The sequence below is a fragment of the Tachysurus fulvidraco genome, chromosome 20 (genome assembly GCF_022655615.1).
Source record: "Tachysurus fulvidraco isolate hzauxx_2018 chromosome 20, HZAU_PFXX_2.0, whole genome shotgun sequence".
In the NCBI taxonomy this organism is placed as follows: Eukaryota; Metazoa; Chordata; class Actinopteri; order Siluriformes; family Bagridae; genus Tachysurus; species Tachysurus fulvidraco.
In genome coordinates this window covers 9,581,731-9,604,317 of record NC_062537.1, presented here as the reverse complement: position 1 = coordinate 9,604,317, position 22,587 = coordinate 9,581,731, and the positions used below count along the sequence as shown (strand labels likewise).

At 40.2% G+C, this 22,587-nt stretch overlaps 2 protein-coding genes across 7 annotated transcripts; one reads left to right on the top strand and one right to left on the bottom strand.

Moving 5' to 3' along the window:
- Window positions 1-265: 265 nt before the first annotated feature.
- vps26c (VPS26 endosomal protein sorting factor C) lies at window positions 266-8,244 on the bottom strand. 3 transcript variants are annotated; one of them, XM_047804858.1, is made up of 8 exons: window positions 8,107-8,244; window positions 6,649-6,792; window positions 6,156-6,305; window positions 5,117-5,197; window positions 4,922-4,996; window positions 1,370-1,520; window positions 942-1,094; window positions 266-830 (listed from the first exon to the last, which is right to left on the bottom strand). In XM_047804858.1, exons 2-8 carry the CDS (start codon window positions 6,721-6,723, stop codon window positions 712-714), a joined length of 804 nt encoding a protein of 267 aa, XP_047660814.1. In that variant the 5' UTR covers window positions 6,724-6,792; window positions 8,107-8,244; the 3' UTR covers window positions 266-711. The 3 variants fall into 3 exon arrangements, with proteins under 3 accessions (XP_047660814.1, XP_047660813.1, XP_027007288.1); XM_047804857.1 differs by lacking the exon at window positions 8,107-8,244 and adding an exon at window positions 7,189-7,343; XM_027151487.2 differs by lacking the exon at window positions 8,107-8,244 and adding an exon at window positions 7,189-7,343 and having other exon boundaries at window positions 266-794.
- Window positions 8,052-22,391, top strand: dyrk1aa (dual-specificity tyrosine-(Y)-phosphorylation regulated kinase 1A, a). 4 transcript variants are annotated; one of them, XM_047804855.1, is made up of 13 exons: window positions 8,052-8,070; window positions 10,421-10,533; window positions 10,693-10,762; window positions 14,360-14,556; window positions 14,864-14,983; window positions 15,141-15,329; window positions 15,463-15,610; window positions 15,923-16,209; window positions 16,433-16,579; window positions 17,001-17,141; window positions 17,337-17,640; window positions 18,293-18,414; window positions 18,724-22,391. In XM_047804855.1, the coding sequence occupies exons 3-13, from the start codon at window positions 10,753-10,755 to the stop codon at window positions 19,306-19,308; spliced, it is 2,250 nt and encodes a 749-aa protein (XP_047660811.1). In that variant the 5' UTR covers window positions 8,052-8,070; window positions 10,421-10,533; window positions 10,693-10,752; the 3' UTR covers window positions 19,309-22,391. The 4 variants fall into 4 exon arrangements, with proteins under 4 accessions (XP_047660811.1, XP_027007275.2, XP_047660812.1 ...); XM_027151474.2 differs by lacking the exon at window positions 8,052-8,070 and adding an exon at window positions 8,145-8,763; XM_047804854.1 differs by lacking the exon at window positions 8,052-8,070 and adding an exon at window positions 9,059-9,401.
- The last annotated feature ends 196 nt before the right edge of the window (window positions 22,392-22,587 follow it).

Here is a 22,587-nt window from a genome sequence, read left to right as displayed (position 1 = left end):
AGTGGGCTGTAATTGTTTTGAAAATATGTTCTTTTAAGATGTTTCTCACTTCTATTGTGATGCCTTTGTGCCTGTTTAAAATCAGTATAAGATAATACGGCAGTGTCCCAAAATACAGCATGGGTCGGATTCTAATCTAATGAGCAAGTGCAGAGTTGTATTGGAGTGAATTACATTACTGCTATTTAAAAATTGCTGGGTTTCTTAAAACACCTGGCAAAAGGAATTGTCACCTTACACGGACACATCATGCGATAAACACAAACAGGGTATACACATTTATTTTATACAAATAATAATACTAATTTATTCTTGTACTACATGGTTTATACAGGAGAGACAAAATATCACTAGGGTCAATTTTCCCCCTTGTCCTGAAGAATGTAAATAAAATATTTGTATATTAAATGTTATGATTAGCTGGAAATTGACAGCAGGTCTAATGTTTGCCATATGATACTATCCTGTTTGAAATGAACTGGTTCGATCACATGAGTATTGGGTGTCCTAAAATTCCCAGTCATAAAAAACAACAAAGATTTTTCACAAGGAATATGCAAATACAAAAAAAATGGCCCGTATGCAACAATTAAGCAAGGCTGTAACTGTAACAAAAGCCATAACTGGTTCATTCCAAACTGACACTTAAACAGTTATAAGGCCACTCCCAGAATCTTCCAGAATACATCAATGAATCCGCAGGCTATGATCTCATACTCGGCACAGCTTCAACGGGAAGTTCTCTGTTATTAAATGATCGTCGTGAAAAACGATCACCACGTTCACCTCAAACTCTGCGAATAAAGAAGTGACGTTCTCGAGTTTATATTCTCAGAAAGAAAAAACAAAAACTGTTTTAGTATGTATACAGTATGTCATATGTAAAATTTAAATAAATAAATAAATAAAAAAATACAAATAACGAAAACGATGAGACTCACCAACTTTAAAGTTTGTGGTTTCGAGTGTAGGGCATGTGAAGAGCCTGGGGAAGACCATGTATATAGGGATAGGGAGGCCATGACACACATCTCCCTCTGCTATCTGGATGTTCTGAATCTCTGTCGCATCTCTGGCATAGCCTTCTGCACAGCCTGCAGCCGGAATCCACATTAATCAGTAATAAAACAATGAATCAAATATATTAATATAACAGCGCATGCTGACGCTATTGAGAACTATTGTAAATTTGCACAGGTACATCATCGGTCATTTCTTTTCTGCAAACACAAAAGACAGCCACGTCTTATGCCATACATGAAGTAAAAGTACATGAAGTACATTTAAATTCACTACAATCCTGCCTAGTGTCCGAAACAAAACTTCGCCACCTGATTGGTTTATACATGTAAATGTGTGTGTCTCTCACCGCATGTCTCAACCCGCACTAGCTGCAGCTCAATGCTTTTTACGGCGACCTCTGAGCTCTCTAACACCAGCTCGCCGGTGAGCGGATGTGTGATTACACAGTTAGTGGCGTCCAGGTGGCCTCTGATCAGGAACTTCGGGAGAGAACTCTTCTAAGGGGAAAAAAACAGAAGAACTAAAGATGTAAATAAAACTTTATTTTAAATAACATCATGTCATGTGTTGATACAATACAATGGGGGACAGGATACGATACAATGTGTTGTTTTTTTATTTCAAACCAATATGCTCTTAAAGTTTGTCATTTTGTCTGCTGACTGAAATTTTCAACAAACCTACAGATTCTCAAAAAGGAATTCAGATCTGGAGGTTGACTCGGCCACTGGTTGTTCGGTTCAGCGGTTTGTTTTAACCACCCTGTTGCTTGGGTCTTGTATTTGGCACCATCATCTTGTTTAAAGGAGAAGTTCCATACAAGATTTTGATTTTTTAGCAGACTGAATCAGGTTCTGTTGTAAAATCTGTCTGACTCCTAACCCTAAGGTTGTGGGTTCGAGTCTCGGGCCAGCCACGACTGAGGTGTCCTTGAGCAAGGCACCGACCCCCCAACTGCTCCCCGGCGCCGCAGAATAAATTGCTGATCACTGCTCTGGGTGTGTGTTCACTGCTGTGTGTTTGCACTTTGGATGGGTTAAACGCAGAGAACGAATTCTGAGTATGGGCCACCATACTTAGCCGTATGTCACGTCACATCCATTCTCCCTTCAATTTTGACAACAAGACCAGGTTATAAGAAGGAAAAGTATCTCCAGCCCAAAGCATGATGCTGCTGCCATCATGTTTCACTGTAGGGTTGGTGTTAAGTTGGGCCTGTGTTAAGTCTCCACCACACACAGCTCAAATATAGTATCTTGTCTTTGGTCTTGTCAGACCACAAAAACCCTACATCCTCACTCGGTCACTCTCATACTTTAACATAGCTGTTTTTGGAAGCAGTGGTTTCTATCTAGCCTCCCTCTATTACAGTCCACAATCATGCTGAGCTTTTAAAATGGTTGTCTGGTGCACCTTCACTCCTCTCTCAGCCACTGTACTCCGAAACCCCTTCATAATGATTGTTGGCTTCACCGTGGCTTCCCTCACTAGACTTTATCTTGTTTTTCTGCTGGGTTTTGTGGGAGGGCCATGTCTTGGTAATGCTTGGGTGATATGATACAGTTTTCACTTCCACACTATTGATCGAACAGTGCTTTCTGGGATGTCCAGCCTCTTAGATATAATTTTACACCCCATTCCTAAGTAATGAAATTCTATTATCTTACCTAACTTCCTTAGAATGCTCCTTAGCTTTCATGCTCACTCCTTTCCCTCAGACTGCCAGACTCTATGCAGTCACAGTTCAACTGAGGTGGATTTTGCTCAGAAAATGGCAGCTGTTTTAATATTTCACAAGTAAAGACCAATTGTAAGGACAATATTTTTCATTTTCAATTCCAGGGGGTTTGATGACTTTTGTAAGCCACTGTGTTAAAGAATACATTTAGGCTTCATTAAATTGAGTTTGGAAGCTGAATATGAATTTACTATATCTGAATTATAAAGGCACTTTTATATTAAATATACAGATTTTACTTTTATATCACAGAACATAAAATTGTTCTTCTTTCCAGGGGCGGTTCTAGGATTTCATCTTTAGGGGGGCTTAGCCCTCGGTGAGAATTTAAAACAATATAAAATAAAATTTAAAAATGAAAAAATAAGTTTTATATTATATGACAACTCTGGTAATACGAATAGTGAATTTTCACTGCATTTTGGTTGCCCTCTTTGCGGTTTTCCACCGATTAACGTTATAGATAAATGCCTTCAGCTCTGACTGCGCGTGCACGCTGCACGTACCTGAGCTTCTCCGTTCAAATAAAGCAGACAGCTGAAGACGCTCTTTTGAAAGACTACAACGCACGTGCGTAAAAGCAAAGTAAAAAAAAAAAAAATTCGCTCTTGGATCAAAGTAATAAATAAATTTCTTTCCCATTGACGACATGTCCTGCATGTAACGTAATTTTTATTGTTTATTTATGAAAGTAAAAATTATACTTATAGTTTTAGGGTGGCTGAGATCACAGACAGGGGGCTGGAGCCACCCTAAAAAAGGCCTAGAACCGCCCCTGCTTCTTTCACAAAATGTTCTTCATTCAGAACCCTGAATTCTAGTTTAAAAATGTTCAAAAATACAGATTGTAGGTGAAGCAGCTGGGATTTCCAGGGAAAAGGAGAAGCAGAGTGGTCTACCTCAGCATTAAGTTAATCACAGTCATCTCTCACACGTCCATTAAGTGAAGTGAAGAGACGTGAAGTTAAGTGGAGTTGAAACGGAAGATATGAACCGTAATGAGATAAGTGCTTCTAAAGTTATGTTCAGCTGAAATAGCTCAACTCCTGTTTAGCAGATAACAGAGAACAAGCAAGCTACTGTTAAGCCCAGAATAATTTTTAGATGTTTAGAAACACTGTAAAACACCAGTTATCTAAGCAGAACATAGTGAACTTTACGTGTTTCCCAGTTTTGCAACCATAAATGTTTTCTTGGAACTCCCAGGTACTCCATTTCTGGCCTTAATAAAATATATAAATTAACATTATATCTAAATGCATATACACTACATTGCCAAAAGTTTCTGAATCACTGAATTCAGTAGTTTAAATCACTTTTATGGACAAAGGTGTATAAAACCAATCACCTAGGCATGCAGACCGCTTCTACAAACATTTGCAAAAGAATGGGTCGCTCTCAGGAGCACAGTGAATTCAAGTGTGGTACCGTGATAGGTTGTCACCTATGCAATAAGTCCATTCATAAAATTTCCTCACTACTAAATATTCTGCAGTCAACTGTTAGTGGTATTATAACAAAGTGGAAGCAATTAGGAACGACATCAACTCAGCCATGAATTGGTAGGCCATGTAAATTCACAGAGCGGGGTCAGCGCACGCTGAGGCTCAGTGTGCAGAAGTTGCCAACGTCTGCAGAGTCAATAGCTTCCAAACTTTGTGTGGTCCTAGTGCATAGAGAGCCTCAGGAAATGGGTTTCCATGGCTAAGCAGCTGGATTCAAGCCTTACATCACCTTTTGCGATGCAAAGCCTCGGATGCAGAAGTGTGAAGAATATATTATATACAACTATATTATTGACATCTTTTTTTAGGTTTATTTTTATTTTATTTATGTTTAGATTTTAATCTATATACAGAAACAGAAATTTTGAACAAGAAGTGCAACAACATTAACATTGAATTCACTGCAGTAAATAAACTATTTGAAATATCCTAAATTTACAGTATCCTCAAATACTTTCCAGCTTCCGAGCTCCATATCAGAAGTAAGTAGTAATAATTTTGTTTTCAATACAGAACATTAACAATTCAGCTTTATCAGAATCACTGCCCTGCTAATGACGTGGTCAATTACACAACCTAGTGTTAGTCAAAGCAACTAATCAATGTCTATTGCAAAACAAGTAATTGGACAGTCCATGATATCAGGGATCTTTACCTCTCTCACATTCTGCAGTGTCTCCGGTGTGATGGTGAAATCGACTGGAGTCAGCTGCACTTTGGATTTCTGTGGCTGCAGATCGTGACCACAGATTAAGTTAAATATTGTAGAATTAGTTTGTTTGCATTTCTTGATTGAATTACTTCACAGAAATATGTGGGAAGTGAAGACAGAAGCTGTGCAACATCTAACCTGACAGTGAACCATAAATTCACACGTCTTGCTCAGGTCTTTTGCCAGCAGAGGGCGCTTCATATCGCAGCGTAGAGTATACTGTGCACATGGAGAAAGTGGTCAATGTTACCCAAGAATAAGTACTACACATTTCAATGCATCCCTTATGGTTGGGTAATATGGCACAAAAACATATCATTATACTTAGAGGCATCTTTTCTGTACAATTATACACATCATACTATTTAGGTTTGCCAACATAACTATAGAGCTGCATTTTTTTATTCTTACCCTCTACAAAAATAAAATTATTTAAAAACCTAGTATACAAATACTTTAATTAAGAATATTAGATCAAACGAGTGTAATCAGGTAGTTGACATTTGTTTTAACAGTGAAGACGCTCACAAAAGGACTGATGACACTCAGGGAATGTTCAGATTCTCGAACCTGGTTGGTCAGAAGGTTGCTTTAGCTCTAGCAACACTGTAGTGTTGATTGCAAGGCAATTCACAGGTTTATGTTTGCTTGCTTGCTTGCTCGCTCTAATATGTTAAAACAGGACAGTTGAAATAATCATACTCATGAAAAGTGTAGAACTGTTTATATGGTGGGCTTTCTGTGGTGAAACGTCTATATATATAGCATCTATATATCAAGTGTCAGCCCCACAGTACAGCACTGTAACTTATTGAAGACTGTGAAGTCTTCAGGAAGGAGCACATGTGAATTCTTGATAGTAGGACAAACATAATTTATTTGTCTAATTAGCTTTAAGAAGAGAAAAAAAACAACCTACCCCCAGCTACAAGTGAGGCCAGTTGTGTAATTTGTCAGACAACCGTGAAGGTCTTTCTCCAGAAAGCATCAGTCCTCTAGATTGCATTAATTAACTAGCAGCGATAAGCAACGTTATGAACATTATTGTCCACTCATCCAACTGAATTCCCTCTCATTGCCACCTCTGTTGTTAGTGTTTCAGAGGCTAATCCAACACCATTTATGTAACAGCTGGCTAAGCCCATGGTTTCTAACTTACCTTTTTTAAAACAGTTACCTGAATATTGACAAAAACACCATGGTAGGTTTCATACAGCACTTTATTTCCTTTTGCTTGCAGGGGAAACTCAAAGGGGATTTCAGTTTTGCCTCCTGGCACCTTGCCCGGTTTAGCCACTTCTATGTTACTGCTGATCAGCTGAATGGGCTGTGAAGCGCAAAGACACGTTAATCAAAGCGTTCATGCTTTCTCTAAAGCCACCGCTCATTTATTTTTCTGTAGACTATTTAGCATACACTTCTCTGAAAAAAGCACACCACAAAATAAAAATGCAGGATATAACAAAGAGATTAGTTAAAGATTCTGCCATTTTATAGGATTTCTCCACACGTGTAGCAACATATACTACATATCTTGAGGATTTGGAAGTGCACTGCTGATTTCTAGCTGCAATCCAATCATATCTAAACATCTGGGGTACATCAGATGCTGAGAATGGTTAGAAAGTAATAACACTAGATGATTACCAAGATGCTGTGTGACTGCTTACCTTGACAGAGTTGTAAAAAGCCTCGAAGACTCCAACGCTCTTGGAGCTGAGCTGTAGGTTAACGAGACCCTCCATGGTGAGGCTGATTCCCTGATGCTGTACAGCTTCCTTACTGGTGATCACCACCACTCCAGCCAGAACCTCCTATAAATTAGTACAGATACAAAATATTGGGTCATTTCAGTGCATGGTTCAACAACATATGTCTTAGATTTAGATCCTGACCGAGAGACCTATAGGAGCTGCAGTAAAAGATAGTACAATATAGATACTAAATAAGATCCCACATAAGATCAAATTCATGTTTTAAAATAAAATCATGAATAAGATTTTTGACATTCCAAGTGCATAAGGAAATGATTTTGTGTTTTCTTGAGCTGGAGCTTGTTGTATGAAACCTAAAAGCTGTTATCATAATGAAGTGTTTTATCCTTTTCAATAACACTGTAGATTTCTGAAGCTCGAGCTACAGAAAAATCCACATCTCACATTACTTTATTTTACAAATGCAAATAAATATCATATGAAGTGTAACATTACCCCTTCATGATATACTTTGTTCGCACGCTTAAGCCTTAAATCCAGGTTAACACTCATTTTTCCCCCCAAACTCTGTAGCCAACACTGTTGTCTGTAGTGTTCCTTCCTGCTAATCGTGAACACGTGACGATTTTCTATCACATGACTCGGTTCGTTTCTGCGCGCGCACATTAGAGTCTGCGCAGCAACACATGAGCGGTGCATTACTGGGAAGAAACGGCATAGAAGGAATTTAATAGAAAATAATACAGCGTAAATATCTAATAAAAAGTAAGGGTGCGAACAGGAATAATAAAAAAAAACTGACAAAGAAGTGATGGGAATTCTGGCTCTTTTTAGTGAGTCAAGTCATTCGGCTCCGCATATCATCACGAACCGACTCGTTTGGCTCCCAAGCGACTCATTGTGATTTTTTTCTGTACTGTACTCTGGCTCGTTGCCATTTTTTTCCTGTACAGTTTGCGATGATTGTAATTCTTTTCTTATTCTGAAATTGTTCCGTTAAATCTCGTACTACATTATAACCAACAAAATAAAATTATTTTGCTTATTATTATTGCTTATGATTATTTTCTGCATAAAAGGGCGATGATTTAAAAAAAAAGTTTGAACATTTCAAAGTATGTTAAGCTAATATTACTTTTGTGATATGCAAATAAATATACAGAATCATATCAATAAGATTCAGTGACTGTCGTTATTTTATTAGACGTATAAACTCTTTGCCCTAAAACTACCGGTTGCCCCTGAACGTGTTCTTAAATTTAGCCACGCCCTCCTTCGGGATGTACAATTGATTGGCAGTTTCTACAGCAACTCCAGGAACGTGTCTACGTCATGAGGTCATCCGGGAACTTTGCGGTTTGATTGACAGTCGTCATGGTAACGTTCTTACTCGGCTTCCATTTTGTTCCTTACTTTTTCTTCCGTGAAACATTTGAGGTCTGATTGTCGTTGTGTATATTAATCGACTCGGATATATCAATCCGTTTTGAATATCGAGCGAATCCACGTTGACTTTTATTCGGAATGAGGAAGGCAAGACTGCAGTTCGATTAGAGAGGCTGAAGCGGTTGGTCATGTCTGAGGTCCGCCGGGCCGGTCCGCTGCGCAGGTTTGGAACGCGCGCCATTTTGTAAAATTTACACAAAAAAGGAAGAAGTAGCTGGATGATGATGAGATCTCCCCCAAGAGACACAGCTAGCTCGCCATCGGTTAATATGTTATTTACGGTAATTATGAGCTTCAAATGCGTGTGTCTTGTAACGTTATTACGCGACGCGCGTCACTGACAGCCAATGCCTTCTCAACGAGGGTCAAAATGTAGCTGTATTTCTGATCGGATAAGTTTGTGTTGACGGAGAGGCGCTGTTGATTTTTTTTTTTTTTTTGGAAAGGAGTTGACACAAAGTCAGACGACTCAGGGTTGAAGCTCCATCGAACAATTTAATATACAAGGATTGTAAAAAATAAAAATAAAAAAAAGAGAGAGAGAGAAGATCTCGGGATTCTTCGCGCGTTTTAAACGTATAAGGATATTTTTCTCTCATCCACAGAGGGACACGTAGCAACAAGGTAAGTTGTGCTGCATGAGTGATGAGCTAAAGGATGTTAGCAAGCTGTGGTAGCTCACTGATTCCGATACATTGAGAAGAAGCAGAGAGCTAATGGGTTTTGCTAAGATTTCGCTACCGGGCGGATCAATAACTCTTCTATCTGTTTGTGTTTGTAGGTATTTCTCGAGCTTATATCCGAAATTATAATTTAGCGCAACATAAGTAGGATATATGTCGTACGTGTTTATATTAATACAGACGGAATGGTGTGGATTGGTCATTTTTTTCGCAGGCCGAGGTGCTGGTAACATTCATCAGCTAGCTACCGTTAGCAAGCTCAAAATAGCCAGCTAATTGTAACATTTAGCAAGTCATACAGTTTGACTTTGTTTAATTGACTTAACTGTCATGACTTGTGAAGTGAAGGTGTAATTACAGAGTTTCGTCCACGCTGAGGGTGAAGTTGTCGGTCTTATTTTCGTTAGCCTTTTGAGCGCGGTACTTAACAGCCTGGCTAAGTTTAGTTAGCTAGCGCACTAGCTGAAGCGGGTTTTTAGCCGGAGCTAGTCATGCTACCTGTGTGACAGCTTTCCTGGACACTGTGCACCCACGGTAGACTGACGCGCTCATACATTTACAGCCACAAACACGAATCAGGTCAGTGATTATTTGAGCAGAATGACTAATATTTTAGACACCTAGCTGGTGAAGATATTGATGTTGTAAAACAGATCGTAACATGGCAAAGTTAAATGGAGTTTTGAGTTTGGTGGTTGCAGGCTAGCGTTAAGAACCTTTCCCGTTTTGTATTGTCCAAATCTCGGTGTATTTGTGCGATACTTTTTTAAAATATATCTACGTAACAGCCTAAATGTCGACATGGTTTGGTGGCTGTATCTACCTTGTGCATGTGTATTTAACTATTAAGGAGTGTTAACTATGTGAATGATGCGATGTTTCTGGAGTCAACGCCGTTGCTTGGCTAACTGACCATCTGTGTGCAGCAGGTAGTCCGTTAAAATTGTGTTTTGGTTCAAACAATCATTTTAATAACAAGTGTTATTGCTTTATAAACGTAGCTTTAAACGTCTTTAGGACTTAACGTTGTCCTTGTTGCACTTTGTGATCACACTCTTTGTTAGATCCCCTGTGTTTTTGTTTACATCTGGATCAATGCATGCAATCAAAGTGGAGGTTTGTAAATGACCAGTGTGAGTCATTGCGTTACTGATCCTTCATCTCTAAATTATACACTTTGCCTGTTCTTTAACACTTCTGTGATGCGGATATGTTTAGTGCTCACAGACATTCCTTATTTTCATATTTGTGAATTGTTGTCTGCTAAGTATTGTAACAGTTTCTTTTGCATAATCAAGCCTTAAAATAGTAAATATCCAGTGTAATACATTATATTCCTACTGGGATATAGGGTTAATGTCCATTGCATAACACTTGTATGCGTTGCATAACAACTCTCCCCTAACTAACTCAGCTTTGCTCTGTAGAAAGTTAGGTTTGTAGTGCACATGCAAACTGTCTTTTTAAAAAAAAAAAAAAATTAACATTTTTTTCCAGTTCTACAAATGCGCTTCTTGTCCTAACTGCTTCTAAGGCATATCTTAGTACTAATAATTTGATAGCTGGTGTAATACATGGCCCGTTCATATTCCTTGCAGATCCACACCAATGATCGAGCAAGTTGAAGAGAAATTCGAACATCGACCGTTAAAAGACCCTGCTGAGGCACCAGGGCTTTTCTCACATATATACAACTTCAAAGTTGGTTCAGGTACCCTGGGTTTCTCTTTACCCGCCCTCTCCATTATCACTGAAGTCTTGACACTCCCATCTTTAACAGGAAATGAGTTAGGCCTTTTATATGCTGCCATGAAAAAGTATTCCTAGAGGGAAATATGATTTACTAATATTTACTGTTTGTCTCTTCTAGTGAACTGTGGTTTGCAGATGGACTCCTCTGCCAGGATGATATGAGATTTGCCAGAGGACGATGCATACAGGTTAGCCAATCTTCCTTTTGGTGTGTTTTGAGGCATCTTGGTTGCTAATATTGGGATGAGTTTGTTAGGAGAATCTGTGCGTGTTTGAATTGCCTTTGTTATTGGACCCTGAGAAATATGCAGTTGAAATATAATGATATAAAGGACTTTACAACCACTCAGGTTAAGTGTGCATGTGTAGAATGGGATCAGATCCATGTGTGATTGTGATCTGTGTAATCACACAGGGGTCCTCATGGGTTTATTCTGAGTCTAGAAAAGAGATTTCTTTTGTACGCCCAAATCTGTGCATGCATTTGCCAGCTTTTTATTATAAGTGTGTGTTGGTGCTTGGGAGAGTTGTTAGGAACATGATGCCAGGTTTCTTGTGTTCAGATGAATCTGTGCCACTCAGTGTGCCGTGTTGTTTGCTGTAGAGACATTCAGAGATGCAGCCTTAGCCATGCTGCACTTCCTGAGCATTATTTTAAAAAAATCTCCTGGAGTCTATCCAGCCTATCAGACCATAAATGTATCTGATTAGTAAAATAACTGCAAGTGTTACTTATTTGTGATTGGGGGTCATTTTGAACCAGAAGAGTAAGTCAGCTTTGCATGAAGTTCTCTATTTAGGGCAAACACACTCCTCAACTATAAATGTTTAAAAATATAGGCCATGCTCCCTCCTGGCAGCTGCCGCACATTTTCTGCTCCTGTCTCCAGGGTCAGCTATCCCGAGTTCCTTTCTCGGAGAAACTGATTCCGGGTTCCTAACCCGTGAGCTTTTCTGTCAGCAAATACTGTGTTAAACTGTGCTGGGAAATGTGTCAAAGTGCAATGCAATTTCATGCCTGTTACCCGTTTTCCTATTGGTTCGTGCGCCGGCGCTTTGCCCTAGCAACAAAAGTGGGTTATTTGCATACGCTTTCCCGATTGGCTCCCACTCCTGCACGGCAGCCAATGGCTCTCCGTCTTCCTGGTGGTAGGCTATGCTAATGAGGCACTGTTGCTGGGGGTTGAGAGGCGCCGGTTGCCAGTGTGCTTCTGGTGCATTGTGACTGCCTGGTGAGAGACGGTGATAAATGAGGACTTAATGATCTGCACAATTCCCTTTCACTGCAGACACGTTCAATGTTTCAAAATGCCGCTCTTGACAATATATGCCAGAGTGTGTGGCTATGTTGAATCAAGCAGGTGAAATCAGATTGCTACTGACCGACAACAGGCAGTCGTTGAACTTCTTGTTTTGTTTTATTGTTTGCTTTGAGTGATTTCTCACCAAATCCCCATGTGCCCAGCTGAAATACAGGCACACACAAAGCTCATTTTGTCCCTTTTTTACTTATTTTTTTTAAACAATATTCAGTTCAGAAAGACATTGCGAGGTTTACTAAATAAGTTCCAACAAATGTCACCTATGAATGCCAACGTTATGTATGGCCACATTTAACTGATACAGTGTGCTTCAATAATGTACGCTGTAGGGATGCTGGAGGATGGTTCGAGATATGGGCGGGCATTTGTGTGTTCGTTTGTTCGTTCCAAGTATAGATCCTGTGGTACTGTTGTTGAGCTCTTTGGTTTGGAGAGTGATAGAGAACCAGCTGAGTCATACACACACGCTCGCGCACACACACACACACACACACACACCGCTCCAGTTGCGCTTGCTCTCTCCCTCATGTTATACAATGACACCTGGCAAAAGAGTGTGTGGCTGAGAGCGTATGACTTCTGTTATGGAAACTGTTTATGATGTTCATATGGACTATACCTTTGCCTCCGTTATTCTAATGAAGTGGATACAAAATTAACAATTATTGAAGGTTATCTTTGTATGCAAAACATGTCAATGTGCAAATACTATAACAGTCTTATTTAAGCAAACATCCCATGTTTCTTGATCTACATTCAGCCTAGACTTTTTGTTTGTAAAGACCTTCACACACCACACCTAACATTAGATCATTAAAGACTACAGGAATTTATTGAATCTATTTAGAAAAATGTAACAATAAAAATAGTATTTAAGTCAGTATTATGATCCACAGGACCTGTTTTTATGCTAAATTTCTTAAATCCAGACGCTTTTGATAAAAATTAAGGCATGCACGTAAATTCTTAAGTATTGGACAATTAAGTAAACTTATATATATATATAATATAAAATATTAAAGTTTTGCCAAACAACAAATCACCTTTTGTTTTCCAAAAGCATGTCAGCGTTTATCAGACCTTTACTTTGCAAAGACAAGGTCTTTTATTGTCTTATCTTATGACCATATTAAGTATTTCCCTGTAAAATTTTTCATAGTTGCATTTTTTTTTTTTTTTAATATTTGTAATATATATTAGAGGTATGGATTCAGTGGATTTAATGTAACTGTTGGTTGAATTGAACATTAAAGTTTTTAAGTGTAGTTTATTTTTTTGTAGACTATTGATCTCTGTAATGAAGCTTGTGTGTATGTATTTAGCCTTGTTGCCATACACCACAGTAATAATTGAATTTGGTGTACCGTATTTAACGTTCATGTGTAATGAATGTTTAAAATTGTCATTGAAATGTCCCAAATGGAATTAAACATTAGGTCATATAGAACATTAAAAAGATTGTTTATATATGTCTATGTATCTAACACTTTGCCCACCTTGGTGTATATACTGGCAATGAGGTTCTCAGTGATAAATTAACAGTTTAATAGTAAATATTCATTGTAACAAATTTAGATATAATTGTTGTGTGAGGAATTGCTGCATTAATTAAATGTGGAGCCATGTGTGTGAATAAATGTATTGTATGTATAACTTATTTATTTATTAAATCTTACCTTTTCCTCTATTAATAAAAAAAAAAGGTAAAAATGTGCATCAGATCTGCTTTTGAGGGACTGAAGCAAATGCAAGGCGTATTCTTGTAACAAAAGCATGATCACACACTCCTGTTTTAGGTCTGTGCTTTTTTGGATGTGCTGTAACCTGATCTGTAGTTACGGAGGCAGACTTGTCTCGCAAAAGAACATATTAGACCTTCCCGGCATTTGGCACATAGCACGTTCAATTATGTTGTGATTTAGCGTGTCTTTGGTCTGTTTCAAGCGAGGAGTTATGAGCGATGACAATAGCAGCCTTCATCTTAATTTTACCTCTAGAGGGCACTAACTGGGCTTTATGGCTATTGTTTGGGTCAACCTAAACCCATAGTATGTTGGTATAGCGATCTGGTTTATGGATTTCCTGGGTTTCCTGCTGTGAAGCTGCATGTCATGAAGGACTGGAATATAGGCGGTCAGGATGGGAGGGAATAGTCCTGCAGGTGTGTTTCTGAGCTGTGGGTCAGGTTACTTCATTGTTAAGGCATTTAAGCTTAAATGTATAAAAATTTTCCATTTTGGTATTCTGGTTGTATTTATTTTATAAAATGGGGGATGTCAAAAATACCAATTTTTCCTCCATTGTTAGGAAGGAATTGTCCATCTGTGATTCAGTTGCAACCCGCATAGTATTAATGTGTTGGTGTGCTTAAGTAATGTAATACTGTTGTTAATGCACTGTATGATTGTACTGATTTCACTTCTTGGCTCCATTATCATGATTCTGTAATGTGTGACTTTATAGGAGGAGAGACCTCAGCATGCAAACCCTCGTCTGTCCGGCTTGCTCCCTCGTTTTCGTTCAATGCGGCAGATGTGCAGATGGCTGCGCAGACGCCCCATTCTCACCCGCCATTCAGTGACGGCCACCAGGCAAGCGCTGACGCGCCGGCCGCCGTGCTGCCCTACGGCCCACAGGCCCCTCAGCTCAACACCACCCAGGTTCACAGACATAGGCCTTTACCACGCTGATGTACTCTCACCCACTGTGCATGATTCTACGATAATGTGTTTATGTATAGCTTAACATGATCCACAGTCTGTGCACTTGGGTCAGGTTTCTAATTCTGCGCACATTCCCTGTGATGTGCAACCGCACTTTTTCACACTCTTTCAGTTAATCAGTTCTACAGTCCCATTTCCTTTAACCATCTCTTAATTAAAACTATCTTTAACGTAATATTTTTTTCCTCGCTAGCAATATTGGTATGATAAGTGTATCTGTCTTTGTGCATATGTGTTTGATCAGGTGACTGCTGATGTGGTGATGTTACAAAGGCGGATCCCTCAGTGCTTTCGGGATCCGGCCACAGCCCCCTTAAGGAAGCTCTCTATTGAATTGATCAAAACTTACAAACACATCAATGAGGTGAGGGCACTCCCCACTACTACTCATATGAATACGAAAGGCTTATATTAAAGCTGGGCTTAATTTACAAAAATTTTTTTAAAAAGAACTGAACTGTAAAGGTGCGTACTTTTACCTGGATTAGTGATATCCTGATATCTATATTTCCTGCCTTCAGGTTTACTATGCAAAAAAGAAGCGGCGGCATCAACAAGGCCAAGGGGAAGATTCTAGTAATAAGAAAGAAAGGAAAATCTACAATGACGGTTATGACGACGACAACTTTGACTACATTGTTAAAAATGGCGAGAAATGGTTGGATCGCTATGAAATAGATTCATTAATAGGCAAAGGCTCCTTTGGACAGGTGGGTCTGACCTATTCAGATTTAATCAAAATCAAGAATATGACCCACTATTCAGTAGTACAAGATAGACAAATTTTGCATGGTCATAAATCAACTTTCACTGACTTTGGTATTTGTTTCCCCCTGCTGGCAGGTTGTGAAGGCCTATGACCGCTTGGAGCAGGAGTGGGTTGCCATTAAGATTATAAAGAATAAAAAGGCTTTTTTGAACCAAGCACAGATTGAAGTACGGCTCCTGGAGCTCATGAACAAGCATGATACAGAAATGAAGTACTACATAGGTAATACATGTCATTATCATCTATGTTATGTAAACCATTGCTGAGAATATGTGGTGTAAGGGGACAAACTGTAACTGAGTACAGTATTACATAGAACCACTGTCTACTGTTTTATTGTAGTCAGAAGAATATCAGCTTAGCTAATCCGTTTGATGGCTGATGGTGCCATCTAGTGTTTTTGGTGAAAATACATGCTACAAACCATTTGAGTGTTTCTACAAATTGTGAACATTTAGAATTTGGATTTTTTGTGTAATATATTTCTGCTCATGGTATTGGCATCCATGTTCCTCCATTGTTCCATGTCCTTAGTTCACCTAAAGCGGCACTTCATGTTTCGAAACCACCTCTGTCTGGTGTTTGAGATGCTGTCTTACAACCTGTATGACCTGCTCCGTAACACAAATTTCCGTGGGGTATCTCTAAACTTGACGCGGAAGTTTGCGCAGCAGCTCTGCACGGCACTGCTCTTCTTGGCCACACCTGAGCTCAGCATCATCCACTGTGACCTCAAGCCTGAGAACATCCTGCTCTGCAACCCCAAGCGATCAGCCATCAAGATCGTTGATTTTGGCAGCTCCTGCCAATTGGGACAAAGGGTGTGTGGACGGTGCCTAACAGACACTGCTTATTCCATTTAATTACTGTGTTTTTCTATTGATTTTAATTCTTTTTTTTTTTTTTTATACCGGCTTTAACCAGTTTGCTTTTGTCAAGTGATGATATACATAATACTTCAGTAGACAAAGTGAAACAGAGGAAGCCTATTATTTGTTCTAAACTTGATTAACAGTGAGTTTCTTTCCTGTCCTCTGACCTCAGATATACCAGTATATTCAGAGTCGCTTCTACCGCTCCCCTGAGGTGCTGCTGGGCATGCCATATGACCTGGCTATAGATATGTGGTCACTGGGCTGCATTCTGGTGGAGATGCACACCGGAGAGCCTCTGTTCAGTGGCGCCAATGAGGTACACTTTATTAGATGTGTAATCTAGAAAGGATTTGTTCGTTGACACTGTAGAAAGGATTTAATGTCTTGAACAATTTTTAATAGTATTTTTGATTGGTGAGGTTGCTGAGAAATGATCAGAAAACCCATTTGAACCCATATTCACTTGAAAGTTACTTAGAACACAATTCTGTTTAAAGACTAATGAGAAGAAATTAGTCTTTAAAAGAAAAGTAAAAGTAGATTTGGATAACCATTTACTAGCAATTAAATTGGATTTCCATTATAAGCAAATGTTTAGTAAGCACATGTTCATACTAAACACACACGCATTCTACACAAGAAGTAGATATTTAATGCTTTGCGCCTTAGCCAATTTATTAGCAAGGAATGGCATTTTTATGATGAAGGAAATGAGAGTGGTTCTATTCTTTTGGTAGGTGGACCAAATGAATAAAATTGTGGAGGTTTTGGGGGTCCCTCCCAGTCACATACTCGACCAGGCGCCAAAAGCAAGGAAGTTCTTTGAGAAGATGTCTGATAGCACGTGGTGCACAAAGAAGACCAAAGATGGGAAAAGGGTGTGTCTCCTCATATTTGAAATAAGAATGCATTTCCTCATATTTGAAGTAACAGATTCATAGCAATATTGACTTCTGATCTGTTCCTGAAATCACCGATGCTTCCCTAATTACCGAAATCTGTTTCTTTTTGCTGAGTGTTATTTCCTGTGTTTTTGAATAATACTTATCCAGTCACTGTTTTTTTTTTTTTAGTATAAGCCGGCAGGCTCCCGTAAACTGCACAATATTCTGGGTGTGGAGGCCGGGGGGCCAGGCGGCCGGAGATCGGGCGAGTCAGGCCATGCCGTTGCAGACTATCTGAAATTCAAGGACCTTATCTTGCGGATGCTGGACTATGACCCGAAGAGTCGCATCCAACCATACTATGCGCTGCAGCACAGCTTCTTCAAGAAGACAGCCGACGAGGGCACCAACACCAGCAGCAGTGTGTCCACAAGCCCTGCACTGGAGCAGTCTCAATCTTCTGGAACCACGTCCAGCACTTCCTCCAGCTCAGGTACACTGCTCCAGACCTCACACTCCTATTATTAGGATTTTATTAGGAAAGTAGCATGTTCTTTGTCTATAGCATGGCATTCTAATCTGGCTCCTTAATAGCTGATCTTGTACTCTGGTACCATGCTCTGTTACTGGGACGTTAAGCTCGACCAAGCCAAATTTTCAAAATGAAGCCTAACAAGAGACGGGGCACTATATACGCTTCTGTTTACTGCCATGGTCCCATGCCTTTGCCTTTACTGCAGGTGTCTCTCATTCTTCTGTTGCTCTTTGCTGTCATTGTCTGATACGACAACCCTTGCAGCTGATTTTACTGACAGTGTATTATACTGTTTCTCTAAGTCTGTTATCTTACTTCTTTGATGCAGATTTTGACATTAACCATCAGTTTTAAACTCTACTGTGTTTTGAAGACTTCAGTAAGTCAAAACTAGTAAGGGTGTATGGTCAATGCTGTAGAGCACGCAACAGGCACCACGTCACTGAAGCCACCAGTGCCGTGTCAGTTTCAGTGTTTCTAGAGCCCATAGAATGTCACGGCTGCGTTCTACACTCATTTGTGTCCATTATATACAATTTCTAATTTGTCAAAGCCTTTATTGAGTGAAGTGGATTCCACATTATGTTAAGGGTTTTTGATTCATTTTCAGGAGGATCTTCTGGAACGAGCACCAGTGGGCGTGCCCGCTCTGACCCCACCCATCAGCATAGGCTAAGTGGAGGCCATTTCAGTGCTGCAGTAGGCATGGACTGCCACAGCCTCTGCCCTCAGGTATAAACATACAAGCGCACACTTCTTACTCAGCAACAGTGATCATGGTCATGAATTCCAGACTCTCGTTATGGATGCTAATTTAAATGATATCAGTTAATGACTCGATGATTAGTCTTGTAATAGCAAGGCAGCTGGACTCGTGATACAGATTTATGAGATGAAACCTAAAAATATTGTGCACAGATATAAACGGATAAGAAACAGATACATAAGAGGCTGATACAACCATATATAAATATTTGATTATCAAAAATTTTTTTGTTGTTAGAGCTCCAATTTTTTTTTTTAATTTGCTGTGTCTCCCAGGCAAGGCAGGCGTTTGGGCCCCCCCTGGGTTGGGTTGGAGGAGATGGGCTCCAACAGGCAGCCGGAGAGACTCATCCAGTCCAAGAGACCACTTTCCACTTGCCTCCCCACCAGCCCAAACCCCTTCACCCACACGGCTCTCATCACCATCATCACCATCCCCATGCCCATCACGGCCAGCACGGGCAAGGCCCGGCACGCCCACGTCCTCGCATCTACTCGCCCTCACACAGCGGCGCCTCCACGCAGGACTCCATGGAGGTGTCGCATGGCCACCTGTCCATGACCTCGCTGTCTTCCTCGGCCTCGTCCTCATCTACGTCGTCGTCGTCTACAGGCAACCACCACCATCACCACCCACACCAGGCCTACCAGAGTCGCCCGCTGCCACTGGGCATAGGCTACGGGCACGCCTTTTCCAACCCACGCCAGGAAACGGGCACAGCCGGACACTCTGCATACCCACTCTCTACGAACTCGGGCTTCATAGCCGAGACTCATATGGGCCTGCGTCAGGGCCTGGACCGTGAGGACTCACCCATGGCTGGTGTATGTGTGCAGCAGAGCTCGGTGGCCAGCTCCTGACTACGCTGAGAGGACCGCTTTCCCCCCCTCTGTGTGTGTGTTTTTTTTTTTTTTTTTTTTAAGAAAAAAGGAAAACGCTGGTGGGTTTTTTGTTTGTTTGTTTGTTTGTTTGTTTTTTCCATTTGTTTTTTCTTTTGTTTATTTTTTTTCTTTTCAGAAAAAAAGTGCATAGAGATTAAAAAGCTGCTGTAAAAGAGAAGGGAGATGACGACTGATGCCGCACGTGTGCTCAAAACTCCTCTCTGCTCATTTGCTGGAGGCCTCTGTTTCAGTTACCTTTTTTGTTTTTTTGTTTTTTTTGGAACGCTTTTCAACTGAATTTCATTTTATTATTAAAAGATGATATAATCATACATTTATTCTTTTTTCACTCAGCTCTTTTTAAATTGAGTATTAACATATGCACCTTCCTGACAACCGTGAAATTAGGTTTCCATTCAAGGTCTGGAAGAAGGTCCAGTGGTCTTGGAAGTGGACGTTTCACTGGCTGTAGACACCTGAAATGCAATGTGTTATAAAACAAAAATCTTCACCAACGGTTATTCTTACAACTGCCATTTTTTATTTTTTTTTCAGCAAGCTTGTTTGTTGGTTTTTTCCCTTCATGTGCATTTCTCTGATTTGAGTTTAGCAGTTTAGCAGCAGCGTTCGAGAGAGCAGGCATGCTGTGTAGAGGGCGCAGTCTTGCAAGTGTCTCCTTTTAAAAGGCAGAGTGTGGAGTGTCTCTGCACCTATAGAGGGTGCAGGTTTGCGGCTCGCTCACGGGCTGTGTGTGTCCCAGAGCAGCAGTGTTTGCTGGTGTTTGTGTGGTGATGCGCTCTAGAGTGGGCAGTGGAGGGGGCAGGAGCCTGGTACTGGGCAGCGGTGGACAGCACGTTTGAAAAATGGCCTTATCACGCACTGAATGAAGAGAAGCTGGACATTTACCCTTAAACTGGGGAAAATAGCTTTCCTGTATTTTTTAAAATCTGGAATACACAAGTCTTTACACATGATAAATAGGAAACAGAGTATGAGTGGTTATTCGAGGCCTTCCTTATCTAGAAATCTACTATTTGGGAGTCTCTTTTTTTGGTTTGTTTATTTTTGCTGGCCTTGTGAATTCACAGAAGTAGTATTGCAAGTTGAATCGAAACGGCTACTGCCGTGTCCCTTTCTGCTTTTTGCTTTTTTTTTTGTATTTCTTTTTTTTTTGGCGTTCTCTAATTTGCTTTATTTTAATTTTGTTGTTTTTCCGCATGTAATTTACTTTGAAGCTTCCGCACATTTTTTTTCTTTCCACCCTTGAAATCTTAACATGCAGACGTTTGTGTGACTGCTTATTTTGCCTCACAATTATGCTGTGAATTTTAGGAGAGTTTATTTTCCCTTTTGATAATTTATTGTACCAAAGCAGTTTTTTTATAGCACATAGATGTCTGTAACCAATAATGTAGCAGTTGTGCACTTTGAAACAAGGTGTATCAGATTTTTTTTAAATGTCAGTAAAATGGCTGTATCTATTGCTTTATTGAAACTGGAACTGTTGTTAATGCGGCATATTTCCTGAAAGCTGGATCCCGAACAGTATCCATTTTTTTGTTCCTATATGAAACAGGAAAACAGCGTAAAACAACTGAAACACAACTCTTGTTGTAGATTTTAGTTTTGCTTCATTCTGTGAGGTGGAGGGGGGTTGATGCCCGTGCCATTGGCTGCTCTGCGGGTTCCAGAGCTCCAGGGTGGCCATTGAGCAAGTCAACGTGAGGACAAGGAGAAGCGGTGCGCTGCGTAATCCAGTTAGACGCCTATTTCTGAGGTGCCTCATTATCTGGGTTCCACTGCCTTAAGTGTACAGCACCGTGCTCTCATGAACAAACTGTGCAGAAAGTGTACCGAGCAAAACATGCACCCCCTGCCTGCTCAGCACGCAATGTGTGTGTTCAGATCCAACCTTCACAAGCTCTAACAAAACAAGTTTTTCCCAGATCGGGCTCTAGGTGGCTCAGGAACTGGGCTGGATCTGTGAGCACAGCCTGGTCTACTAAAGTCGTCTCCCTGTCGCTCTTACTTTTTTCTTTTTCACACTTTCGCCGAAGGTATGTTCATACCCCATCCTGCTTTCATGCTCCCACTCTTGCTCTCTCCTTGTGAGTGTGATTGATGCCTATAAATACAAGGTAAATGGTCCTATAGGGTTCTTGTTCTTGGCCAGCAGCAAAGGACAGCTAATGGGAGGAGTCCATGAAAAACCCAGGCTTCAGGTGTTTACTTTGTGACCCCATTTTAATAGCTGAAATAGAATTTATGTACATATTTATATTTTTTTAAATAAAGGAAGTTTAGAACTCACTACTTTTTTCCTAATGGTATTTTGAGTACATTTAAGTCAGCTTGGTGACCATGCAGTGGAACTCTGTGGTAGTCAAATGGGTATCAGTGCTTCCAGCCCAAAGTAGTTGACAATGCCAGTACAAATGCAAAACTCTAGGGTTTAAATCTAACGAGAGTAGATCTTCATACCTTAAATGTAATAGACAGGGTATAGTGTGTGGATGTGTGTCTACAAATCCGAATGACGACAGTGTTTTCATATATTCGTATACATAAGAGATTATGTATGCTTAGTACAGAAGATATTTTTGTTGTGTTAATTTGGCACACGCTTCAATAAATGGGTCCATGTGAAAAATGAATGTAGGCTATTGCTGGAGGTGCATGTAGCAAAGTGCACAGCGGTCTTTTTCAACAGTCCGAACCGTGCATCCTCGAAAAACATCGGCTCTTCACTCCGAGTCCCATAACTGCGACTACCCCAGGATGAGCGCCCCACTGCGGCTTTCCCCTCCCTGCCCCGATCCCTGGCCCCCAGGCCTCTGCGCCCACTTTAGAGTCTCCACTTCTCCTCCCTTTGGTTCCAGGACATCTGGTGTGCACTGCAGAGCTGAACAGCATGACAGAAGGATAAGTACCTTTTATCCACAGATTGTACGATCAGGACTTTCTGTGTAAAGTAAAATGTTACTGAGAGGCAAAAATGGACAAACCCTTTGTACTATATTCAAGCGGTCTTATGTATGACATAAAAAAGTTGCTTAACTTTTGCTTGTCTCTTGTTTTTCTATTATATCTAACTTTTAGATTCAGAATTATATATTCATTTTAGTGGTCTTTGTACCAGCAGACAAGATGAGACCAGAGTCATGCTTATCCTCAGAGGTCTGCATCCACTTTGCCCGTGATGTGGTGAAATGGATATAAAAATAATGGTTGATCCTGGACTGACATTCTACACAGGTG

Excerpts from the sequence above, each read along its gene's own strand:
- vps26c (XM_047804857.1), bottom strand. The coding sequence starts at position 7,245 with ATGAGTGTTAACCTGGATTTAAGGCTTAAGCGTGCGAACAAAGTATAT. Across the intron at positions 6,793-7,188 it reads ACAAAGTATATCATGAAGGG|GAGGTTCTGGCTGGAGTGGT; the intron begins GTAATGTTACAC and ends ACTAATTTATAG. Across the intron at positions 1,095-1,369 it reads AGTGCGGGTTGAGACATGCG|GCTGTGCAGAAGGCTATGCC; the intron begins GTGAGAGACACA and ends TTCCGGCTGCAG.
- dyrk1aa (XM_047804855.1), top strand. Across the intron at positions 14,984-15,140 it reads CTTACAAACACATCAATGAG|GTTTACTATGCAAAAAAGAA; the intron begins GTGAGGGCACTC and ends TCCTGCCTTCAG. Across the intron at positions 16,210-16,432 it reads CCTGCCAATTGGGACAAAGG|ATATACCAGTATATTCAGAG; the intron begins GTGTGTGGACGG and ends CTCTGACCTCAG.